At 40.6% G+C, this 12555-nt stretch overlaps 1 protein-coding gene across 1 annotated transcript; it reads left to right on the forward strand.

Annotated features, from left to right (window-relative positions):
• Nucleotides 1–5503: 5503 nt before the first annotated feature.
• On the forward strand, nucleotides 5504–6436 carry LOC130024438 (olfactory receptor 148-like). The gene has a single exon (XM_056115190.1). It carries the CDS (start codon nucleotides 5504–5506, stop codon nucleotides 6434–6436), a length of 933 nt encoding a protein of 310 aa, XP_055971165.1.
• The last annotated feature ends 6119 nt before the right edge of the window (nucleotides 6437–12555 follow it).

Below are 12555 nucleotides of genomic sequence, written 5' to 3' on the forward strand. Positions count from 1 at the left end.
GTATTGGTTTTAAGGTGTTTGCTAATTTACAGTCTCTTAACATCCTCCTCACATTTCTTAACTTCACATCCTGTCTCTTAAATAAAACAAACACTGTCCTCCCGTTGTTCATTGATTTGCTCGAGTGGGCCCAGTAACATCTCCATTTTGAGACTTGTTGTTACTGTGTTTGGCAAATCAAATACTTCACGGGTAGCTTGCCAGGCTTTGATGTGTGGGCGAGATACTCTCGGTAGCTTGCTGGGCTCTCCGAGAGGGGCGGAGGAATCAAACCCGGCTCAGGCGGGCTGGCTGCGTGCAAGGCAAACGCCCTACCGCTGTGCTATAGCTCTTCAATAAATAATCAAGAAATGTTTTTGCCAAACTGTCCTTTTCATCTGGCTAAGATAGATATCCGTGTGTTTCTATAACCCCATAGAACTGATATACAGAACTCTACAATATTTCTTCATTTCATAACTATTGGGTAAAGAATTTATAGGACACATCAAGCTGTGGAAAGACAGAAACCTGTGATATACTTTTTTCAAACAGAAATCATACCAATTATTATACGATTATCGCAATACCACTTCCTTGAATCCTAGGAATTTTTTAGAGTTGAACATCAACTACAAGGAAATATATTTTTGGAGACTCTATGGGGGATAAGGTCCTTGTTTTACAGCAAGATGACCCTGTTATATCATGGAAACATATGGTCCCCAAGTGTCATCCAAGCTATCTCCACCACAAAGACTGAGAATCACTGCATCCTTAGGCCCTCGCACTGGACTGCGGCTTGCTTAGCCAAGCATCAGTGGGGGATGAGGGAGTCAAGAGCCCCTTGAGCACCACTTGGGAGCCCCCTCACCAAATACATATATGACAAAGAAGGTATGATGAAGCTCTAGCATGCCAATTTTTGATACTGTCAAAGTATACTTTGATAGATGGTCAAAATTTGTGTAGAATATTAAGAAACCTGTGTAAAATATTATGTGTAGAATACTATTAACTTGGCTCTGCCACAGATTTCATTTTTAAGTTCTGTTAGGGCTTCTATTTCTATCTCTACGACATGAGTTATGTAATCTTGGAAATCTAATCCTCTGATTCATGACATCATTTGTAAAGCATACTGATACCTACTTTATAAGCAGATACCTACTCTATATACATGCTTAAAACTTTCACTGAAATAAGACATTACAGAAATCGGTCACAGTAGGTCTTGTGGTTAGCCCATGTCCCTTTATGAATAGATGAGGCTGTCTGTGAAGAAGCTGGAAATGATGTTAGTGAGGGTTCTCATGGAATGGACGAGTATTATGCAAAATCTTCTGTGATTTTAGTTATCTTTACTCCCTCTCATACTTTTCAGTTTTTTCAAACATAATTATGAGTAGCTCACAATAAACAACTAAATAGACAAAACAAAAACAAAAAAAATAAATCTTTTAAAACTGGTGTAGATATAAAATATTGAATATTTCTAATATGTATCATGTTTGAAATGACAAATGCCTATTCCCTCTAATATCCAAAAATAAGATAAATTTCTTGAGAGAAAATAGTGCCTCATAGGGAGTTTATCAACATCTCATTCAGAGCTCACATTTGTCCTGTGAAACACAGATAAAACTCAATCTTACAAATTTCAGTATTAATTCAAAGGAAAATAGGAAAGGGCTAAAGCTCATGGAGCTAATGAGAAACTGAACTTCACAGCAGAATCTTCTTCACCTTCTCCACCACAGAACCTTCCCAAGGGGGCCTCTCAAGAATGCTCCAACATCCCCCACAGCTATGAAAGGGAAGGAAAGAGTTTGAAAATGAAAACAGTGACAGAGAATCAGACTCAGGCTTTGAGGACACAGAAGAAAACGTGGTTCCATGGGATATGTCCCTAGAGCAGAAAAATAACATTTTAGTGGTCCACGGTGACCGAGATTCCCACTAGCTTTGACTGAGTCCCCTGAGAACTGTGTGCTACTCTGTCACCCCTGGGCTCTCTTAACATCCAGCTTTTAATTGTTCCCTATACTCAAAAGTTTGCTTCTTCCTGTATTTGGGAATAAATCATGGATAATGGTTCCAGAGAGACTATGAGATCATTTAAAATCCTCCAAAGATCAGAGAGAGTTTCACTTCTAACTCAGAGCAAATCAACAGGAGAGAGGACAGCAGACAAACAGCATCCTTTCTCTGAGTCATACAATTGACACAGAAGAGAGTTGGGGTCTGTGGTTCTGTCAAGCCAAAGACCATGGCCGCTGGGAGGCTGGGGGTGAGAGCTCCACAGCACCATAGAGAATCTGCAGATCAAAGGAGGGGAAATGTTGCATTGCCCTCCCTGAGCCAGTAATGAACCTGTGAACCATGTGAGTGCTCAGAGCATCGCTCAATTTCTACATTTTTACTTTTTTCTTCACGCTCAGAGACTCGTGTAGGATAAGAAACGTGGAGAGTCAGAGAGATAGTACAGCAAGTAGGGCTTTCTTGCAACAGCCAAGCCAGATTCAATCTCTGGCACCCCATATGGTCCTCTGAATCCTCCAGAGGTGATCCCTGAGTGCAGAGCCAGGAATAATATCTGAACTTCGCGTGGTGTGGCCCAAAGCACAAAAACATAAAATAGGAATAAGTATGAAAAACATGCAATGGAGGGATTATTTGTAGTCTATTGCACTGACTAGAATCCTTTGGTTCATTCACTATATCAAATAAGCATGCAGAAATCAGTTAGTATTTTATCAAAATTATCAGCATCTATCTCAGGATAAGAAGCACAGTTATTTACTTTTAACGATTATGCCAGGGAACAAGGTTGTGTCCTAATAATAGAGCACCTGCTTTGCATGTATGAGGCCCTGGGTTCCCACAATGTCAGCACACACACGTACACACACACACACACACACACACACACACACACAAACACCTGCACATTCATAAATTTTAGTTAGAAAGTCAAATGGTATAAAGTTTCTGTAATGCACTGTAGCACTGTTCTCCCATTGTTCATCAATTTGCTCAAGCGGGCACCAGTAACGTCTCACAACAAATTGTGAGACTTGTTGTTGGTGTTTTGGGCATATCACATACGTCACGGGCAACTTGTGAGGCTTTGCTGTGCGGGCTAGATACTCTCAGTAGCTTGTCGGATTCTCTGAGAGGAGTGGAGGAATCGAACCAGGGTCAGCTGCATGCAAGGCAGATGCTGTGCTATCATTCCAGCTCCCCCACACACATACACACACTCAAATATATATGTGTGTGTATGTGTGTGTATATATATATAGGTGTTATATATATAACTGAATTGGGTTGTTTTATTTTTTTAATGTAGGGGTACTGCTGACTGTAGTGGGCATGAACTACACATTACTTTTTTTAAATAAATTTTTAATTGAATATTTGTGAGACAGATCATTATAAAGTTTTTCATAATTGGGTTTCAGTCATACAATGATTCAGCACCCATCCCTCCACCAGTGTATATTTCCCACCATTAATGTCCCCTGCTTCCCTCCCACAATCCCCCAATACCCCACCACCCCACTCCCAGCCTCCCTCTATGAGAGGCACTTTCCTTCTTTCTCTCTCCTTTTTCTTTTGTGCATTATGGTTTGCAATACAGATACTAAGAGGTCATTGTGTTTGTTCAGGGCATTCAGTATTTTTATTGGGGCAGTAAGGCTGAAGTAACTTTTTAACTGGGTGGTAGTTTTGGGGTGTGGATGTGACTGCTGAGGCGTCCAGAAGTAAAGGGAGGTGGTGGCGATTTTGGACTGTGGAAGCAAGCGGCTGCCAGGGACTTGGCTTGGTGGGGCACCAGGCTGACCTGCCCCACCTCTGATTTACCCTGGTCTGTTTAGCCTTGCATGAGTCCGAGATTAACCGCAGCTTTTGATCTGTTTCGAGATTTATTTATGAGTCTCTGAAGCAAGGCCCATAGCAGAGTTTACATGGTAGCACTGGAGTTGGTTCGTGGGGGTGACTGCCAGCCAGTGCTTCCAGAAATACTGGGAAGTGGGGGGTGGTATCCCATCCCAACTTTGAGAAACCCTGGGGATTTCAGTCACAAAACTCGCATACCAGAATTTTCAGCAGATTATATCTCATTCAGGTCTGTCCTGAGACAGTGGAGTCAGGCTGCGGGTATGGCGGCGAGTTTGGATTGTGGAACCAAGAGGCTGCTGGGGGCTTGACCCGCTGAACTGCCGTTACTATCTCCATATTAACTCTATTAAGTTCTCTTCCCCACTGAATAGTGATGCAATTATCAGTAATGCAAGTGACACTTCACCAAGTAAAAACCCTGAGCTGTCCTCTTACTCTCCTACATCATTTTTTTTTTTTTGCTTTTTGGGTCACACCTGGCGATGCACAGGGGTTACTCCCAGCTCTGCACTCAGAAATCACCCCTGGCAGTGCTCAGGGGACCATATGGGATGCTGGGAATCGAACCCAGGTTGGCCACGTGCAAAGCAAACGCCCTACCCATTGTGCTATTGCTCCGGCCCCAACTCTCCTACTCTTAAGTATACTTGTAAGAAATGGGGGGTAATGATTTTAAAAATTACTCTCGATTTTTTATTTAAAAAATATTGATTTTTAAATATTACTTTGGACATGCTTACTTTAATTCTTTAATTCTGTGATGCAAGAATTACAAATCTTAGCCATCTGCAGTTGAACTCTGCAAGAGTTAAATCTAAAAGGATAGATCTTACATCGTTTGCTTATTAAAATCAAAGTAAATTTTTATTTTGAGGCATGAAAAACAAAAGTTTTAGAACTGAAATACCATAATTGCAGTAATTCAAAATGTATCAGTGTAAAAATGATGAAATATCTCATGCCTCTATTTGCATATATGACATAAATGCAGGGAGATAAAAAAAAAACCTGCTTTCTATAAAACAGCTAAACAATCAACCAGTAAACAATTAAGTTCTGGATATACCAAACTACAACATTTCTTTTTTTTAAAAAAGAACAAGACTATCAAGAATATGCTAACATCTAGAAATAATGATGTAACCACTCAGGAAACCCAAGTCCTAATTCATATCCTCATTACACTCTCTCCAAGAGGTTATGGGTGTGCAAACTTTCCTGTGTGGATCAAACTGGGCTTGCTGTGTCTGTGGACAAAGTCTCGAGAAACCAGGCTGGCCTGACTTCCAGGCATCATGGGTGTGAATGGATATTAAACTGTTCATCTGTGCAGAGCTGAGATCTTTATTCTCTGAATTCATGAGCAGGTCACAGTACTATATTCCTTTAGTTTTCCGTCCCTTTTCACCAAAGAATGGAATATCTTGAACTATGAAGGCAAGATGTTCATTATTAGTCCTCAGATAACTTTGGAAGAATTTCTATTAGTCTGAATAACAACAACAAAAAAAAACAGTGATCTGAATGATCAATGTTTCATACTGTGTCTGTCTCAAACCAGCTGCCAAGTTCACGCTTTCACGAGTTTTGTCTCTCTCCAGACCAGCCCTGAAGGAACATGAGGAACCACACGGAGCTGAGTGAATTCATCCTGCTGGGAATCCCTCAGACCCAGGGAGTGGAGTCTGTGCTCTTTGTCATCTTCTTGTTCATTTACCTCTTCACCCTGGTCGGCAATTTACTCATCCTAACAGCAATCCTTTCTTCCTCTGCCCTTCACACCCCCATGTACTTCTTCTTGGGACTGCTGTCTGGATTTGATATATTCTTCCCTTCAGTGACCTGTCCCAAGATGCTGCTCTATCTCTCTGGCCAGAACCGGGCCATTTCATACAGGGGCTGTGCCACACAGCTCTTCTTCTACCACTTCCTGGGATCTACGGAAGGCTGCCTCTACTCAGTGATGGCCTATGACCGCTTTGTGGCCATCTGCCACCCCCTGCGGTATAGGCTCATCATGAGACCTGGAGTCTGTGTGGGTTTGGTCCTGGGAGCCTGGTCAGTGGGCTCTGTTCATGCGTCCATCCTGACCTCCTTCACTTTCAGACTGACCTATTGTGGTCCAAATCAGGTGGACTACTTCTTCTGTGACATCCCTGCTGTCTTGCCTCTGGCTTGTGAAGATGCTTCACAGGCCCAGACCGTGGGTTCCACTGCTGTTGGCTTTCTGGCTTTAATGCTTTGGTTCATTGTCTGTGTCTCCTATACACATATTGGGATTGCTATTTTGAAGATCCGATCCACAGAGGGCAGGAAGAAAGCCTTCTCCACCTGCAGTGCCCACCTCACTGCCATCCTCTGTGCATATGGACCTGTAATTATCATCTACCTGCAGCCCACTCCCAACCCCTTGCTTGGGGCCATAGTGCAGATCTTAAATAACATCGTCTCTCCCATGCTCAATTCGCTAATCTATTCCCTAAGAAACAAGGAAGTGAAAAAGTCCCTGAAAAAAGTGTTTCACAAATTAGTACTCACACCTCATCAATAAATTATGGACTTTTTGATGGACCTTAGATATTTAATGTTTTTTAACATCACCCTCCTATATCCACATATTAATTAAAAATTAGATATAGAAAATGTTTTTAAAGCATTACATTTATTCATCCAGCATAATTCTCTTTATCTTATCCATAATTCAGTAATTTACTCAGTAACATTTTATCAATTTCTTATATTGGTTGTGAATTAATGTTCAGAGAGAATGATTGGAAACAGTGAATCAGCCAAGTTATTTTGATTAATGACTGAGCATCCGTGGTATTCCACGGAGCCCTCTTCTATATTCTTTCTCTGTGTTGATATGCTTCCTTGCACCTTTCATGCTCCACCTGCCATGTAACTGTCATCCTTCTTCCTACAAACATCTTGGTTCCTTCATGTTGCTAAAGACAGTATTAACTAAGGTGATGAAATATGTTTGATAGGTTCCATGATGAATGGTTCTATTTATCTTATTTATGCAATCACAGAGTCTGCAGTTTGTAAAAGTAAATTTAAGGAACAGAGGCTTCTAATAATGGACCAAATATTATATACTCAGTAACAGTAAACCACTAAACCTGTCCTCAATTTCATATCCAATCAACTTCAAAGTCCTTACTCTTAATCCCTCTCCTACACCATATCCATAAAGTCATAGAGTATACACTGACTACTTGGCATATTACTTATTTTCATTATGGTCCTCAGAGATAATGGTACATAGAGGACATACAATAAAGAACTGATAAAATATGCACTAGCATAGGTAGCTATGAAACTCAATATTACCGTGATACTGTATATTCAATAAGTACTACTGCCTTTTCTTCCTTTGAAGATGATGGTCTGAGACAGCAATGAAGTGTGGTGCCCTATATAACACCCCCAGTTATGTGGAAAACACCCAATTTGGTCAATCAAGCTCCCTGAATCCAAAGTCATGAGTTCTCCCTCGTATACCACACTACCTATATCTCTGACTTTTCCTTAATATATAAGTTTTGGGAAGCCTTGGACATGATTCATGTTTTAGATGTGCTCTAGTACCAGAGGGGCCCCAAAGGCTACTAAGCATAGCCCTTGCCCCGTGGTGGCTTCCCTGCACTAACACAGATGGCTCATGAATGTCATCACCATAACAAAAATGACAACAAAGATCTGGGCACGTCTCCCTGTCTAATGTGAAAATGATTACAGATAAGCATGTGGTTTAATTACAGTGCTCATCTGAGTCTCCTAGAAAGTTGTGTTTTCTACTGTGCCCTCCAAACATTCTGGAATTGATCATAAATTCTGTATGTTCCCAGTATCTGTAGCACTGTCCTCCCGTTGTTCATCAATTTGCTTGAGCGGGCACCAGTAATGTCTCCATTGTGAGACGTGTTGTTACTGCTTTTGGCAGATCAAATACACCACGGGGAGCTTGACAGGCTCTACTGTGAGGGCAGGATACTCTCAGTAGCTTACTGGCCTCTCCAAGAGGGACGGAGGAATCAAACCGGGGTCGGCCACGTGCAAGGCAAATGCCCTTCAGGCTGTGCTATCGCTCCAGCCCAGATCCCGGCGCTCCCAGTTTCTAAGGTGGGGGGAAATGGATATGATTTATCTGGGGATCAGACACACTAGTCTTTATATTTTGTGTTTTGTAGCTTTTGTGTTCCATATTTTCTCCCCAATATTCCCATCCTATTTGAAGCATTCATTCACTCATTCATTCACTCATTGATTGGATTCCACGGGATGTCAAGAGACCGCGTGGCCGCCCACCTACCAGATGGTCAGACTTCTTTGTCAAGATCATGATCGATCGGTTTGAAGCCCTCCATGTTCCCGGAGCAAAGAGATGCCATTGGGCTACACTAGCACGCGACAGGGACAAATGGAGACGTTACTGGCGCCCGCTCGAGCAAATCGACGACTAACGGGAAGTTAAGTGATAAGTGAAGTGATTCACTCATTCATTCAGGGTAGGGCCATAGAGATGGTTCAATAGGATGAACACAGGCCTTGATTGCAGGAGGCCAGGTCCAATACCAGGCCCCAACTGGTCCCCCACGCACCTCTGGAAGAAGCTGTTGAATACAAAGCCATGAGTAGCCCTTGAGCACTGCAAGATGTGGTCCAAAACAAACCAGGAAAAAGGGCAAGGAGGGGGGAATTAAAGGCATGAGAAAAGAAACGATAAATCAAGAAAAGAAATGACAAATCAGATCTCATTTAAGCACAGACATTATTTTAGCCTGAATTTTAAAATGAGAGTTTATGGCATTAGCTAAGCATGGTTGTGGAATCTGAGATCCCAATGAATCTGAGTCCCACTTGTAGGGAATACCTATTTGAGGAGGGGACATGCAGGATCTGAAAAATTCTAGGATGGGTTTGTTGTCCTCCCACTAGATGCTGGAGGGAGAAGCCGGAGACTATGGCATCTGGTACAGACACATTACACTCATACTCACAACTCAATTGATTTCTTTTCTACAAACTGAGATCTCCTGTAGAAGTAGAAATTGCATTTCCCTTCTTTACTTTTTACAACCAGAGGACATAACCCAGGAGCATGAAACGTATCCTATACAATTTCACCAAATGAATAAATGAATACTAGTCTGCCATTCATATTATTACATAATTGAATATTTACATTTAAAAAGAGGAGTGAAATAATTTGGGTACATGACAGCATGCACTAATTTAGGTATCTGTCCATATTTAAATAAAAATTAAGAATTATATGGGGCCAGAGCAATAGTACAGTAGTACAGTAGGTTGGGCGTTTGCCTTGCACGTGGCTGACCTGGGTTTGATCCCTGGAATACCATATGGTCCCTTGAGCACCCTCAAGAGTAATTCTTGAGTGCAGAGCCAGGAGTAACCCCAGTGCACCACCAGGTGTGGCCCAAAAACAAGCCAGAAAGAAGAGAAAAAATATATAAAAGTCAAAATCTGCATTAAATCTCAAGATTTGTTTCACAACTCTTACTACGTCTGGCAGAAATTTCATTTCTGCATATATATCCAAATTGATACTCAGAAGATAACTGTGTTCACAACATTTTGACAACTGCATTATTCACAACAATTATGAGGGAAAGTCAGTCCATAAAGGGTGAAGAAATACACAATCAATATAGAATACTTACAAAGAATATCATTCGACATTCTTAGAAGGATGGAAATTCTGACACATCTCCAACATGGAGGTGGTTAAATTAAAGCAGATAGTCATAAATAATAAAATCTAATTCCACTTGTATTAGTTTCCTTAAAGTGATCATGTTTTAAACAAAGAATGTAGACTGGCTGGTCACCAAAGGCTGCAGGAGAAGAACTGGGCATTTCAAGAGTAAGAATTTCAGCTGCAAGATGGAAAAATCTCTGGAAAGAGTGTAACAGGTGTGAACTTATGATACACCAGGCAATGGGATGAGTGAGGAAAAGGACAGACTTGCCTCTCTCAGGGCTAGTAAAGGGCATAAATTGCTTGTTTGATAAACTAGATTTTGGTCAAAGTTATGAACGAGAAACCAGATTCCAATTAAGATCAACTTGGTTTTGTCATAGGATTTTGTCTGTGAGCTTTAGATTTCAGAGTCTTGGCTCAATTTCCACCTCTACTATAAACTAGTTGTGTGAATTTGGGAAAACAATTTAACTTCCATGAGTCCATGTCATCATTTGTAAAGTGGAATGGTAGTAACAACCTTCTATCTGTGTTATAAGAAGTAAAGTCAGATTTTTTTAAGATATCACCAGTAGACTCTCTCTCAATATGAATTATAATTTCCCCTTTATTGGGCTAGTCAGGATGAATCCTGAGAAACTGGTGTTATTTATATTCTATATAGAACAGGCTATTACAAAAAGGTTTCTATTATTGTTCTAAAACAAGAAATATTAGGGATTTTGTCTGTATTCTTGTAATTGCTAACAATTATAACAAAACTTCTACCAAACAAAAGGCCAAAATAAGCATTTAACTTGTTTCAAAACTTGGAACAAAACAAGAGAAAAAGAACAAGAAACTACATTTTGTCTATTAAAGAAATAATAAAAATCATAAGCAGTATCAGAGAACTTGGAAGCGTGATCTCACTTAAACTTCACAATCACCCTGTGAAATATGAATGAAACATAATTTGACAAAATATCATATTAAAGTTCAGAGAGGACCAGGGTACCACATAAAGACATTCTGGCTAAGTAGAAAAAAGTGCTTTTCATGTCTACATCCTTGTGGTTCCAAGATGGGAAATTTGCCTGTTATATTACAGTTTCTTCCACACCATAAGAACCATAAGAGGAAGAGCTAGACACTGGGGGGAAATGACAAAATAAACTCCTCATATGCCTCAGATCCATGAAGGACAAAAGAGATCTGTGAGGTGTCTACTCCCAACAGAAAAGCAGGGTGGCAGTGGGAATCTAGAGTTATATCTAACTCTTTTAATTCCCAATTCCTTTGAATATTCTCTTGGTATCTTACTTCCCGACTCCTAAACCCTCAAGATGTAGTCTTTAATTGCTCCCTGTTCTCGGGGGCCTCCTGCTCCTTTTCTTCTGGGATGTACCATGGAGAGGGCTCCCAGGGACAGTGAGATCATTCAAAACGAGTGAAGGCAGGAGATGCTTTAAGTGTGCTAAATACGAGGACAGGTCCTCTATGCTGGTGGGCAGCTGGTGCACCACAGTGTCCCCTCTTTGTCCTGACTCTGACTGAGAAAGACCCAAATGAAGATATTCAGGGTCCTCAGATTGAGAACCCAGGTCTGATTATGGCACCTAGAGATGAGAGAGTTTGGGAATGGAGAATCCCCAAGCTTGGTAGAAGATAAAGAAGATCAGAGAAGGGAGAAACATCTGTTTGTCTTCTTTGAATCAGTTGCAATCCTTTGATCATGTAAGTGCTCAGAGTATCAGCCCATCTTTCTGATGTCTTACTTTTTCACCCTCATTGTATAGTCTTGGAGCCCAAGACTGTTGAAAAAATCTCAGTGATGAACATCATTTCGTCTGACGCAAAGACTAATAGTTCTTCCCCCCTTCACAGCAAAGCAACAAGAGCAAGGAATGCACTCATCAGTCTGTGATCAAATTCAGCAATGATCATGCTATAAGTCTCATGCAGTTATATACAGTTATAAACTTAGATCGATGTTTTATTTTCTGACCTGAAAAATCACATTTCTGTAGCATGCAGTATATAAACTTTATGATAAAAAGATATGTAAAGCCATTCTTCTGGTTTCTTCCAAATTCTCAGAAGAATACACTTAGTTCTTCCTTAATGATCCATTTTCCTGCTTCCCTGTGGAGTGTTTCTCCAAGTTTGAGCTATAGTCCCATTCAGTCCTGTCTCTATTCTGTCTCCTCCGGGACCTCCATGAAGCTGAAGTCAATGACAATCTTTTCCATACAGGTAATTACTTCACAGATTCTTTAACATAAGACTCATTTTTTCCAAGTGTCTAGCTATTCTCTAGACCAAAAGAATACCAAATACATTATAGAGAATGCTACTATGTAGCAACATCTTTCAGTACAGCAGCATGTTCTCTTGATAGTAATTCTCATACATATCATCTCAGTTAAACAAAAATGAACAGTTTGTGTGTATAGATGATGTTCCTAGCACAATGAGAGAAAAATTCACAATGAGAAAAGCACTAAGAGAACATCTCAAATAAATCCTAATTTCACTGCAATGAGTCTTAATCTAGAGTTCTCTTCAGAGGTGTGGGTGCCCCACCTGACCTCTGGTCATTAGGGACTATAAATGTGCTCTGAAAGGAACTGAGGAGGGGTCGATTTCAGGTAATTGTTGTCTAACAGGCTGTGGACATTAAATGACACTCATCTGTGAGGCACTGATATCCATGTGGATAACACTTGTATCTCAATTAGTGAAAGAAAAGGGAATATTGAGATACAAAGTATAAGTTACTGGTCCCTGAATGACTTTGAACAACTCCTATTCATCATTATGACATAATTATGTTTAAACAAAGATAAGTGATAGGAATATATGGATGGATAATGTGTCATATTGTGTCTGTCTTAAGCCAGCTGCCACATTCAGGCTTTCATGAGTTTTGTCTCTCCCCAGACCAGCCCTGCAGGAAC

This window comes from Sorex fumeus, unplaced genomic scaffold (genome assembly GCF_029834395.1).
Source record: "Sorex fumeus unplaced genomic scaffold, SorFum_2.1 ptg000028l, whole genome shotgun sequence".
Lineage (NCBI taxonomy): Eukaryota > Metazoa > Chordata > Mammalia > Eulipotyphla > Soricidae > Sorex > Sorex fumeus.

Coding starts and splice junctions, on each gene's coding strand:
- LOC130024438 (XM_056115190.1), top strand. CDS start 5,504: ATGAGGAACCACACGGAGCTGAGTGAATTCATCCTGCTGGGAATCCCT.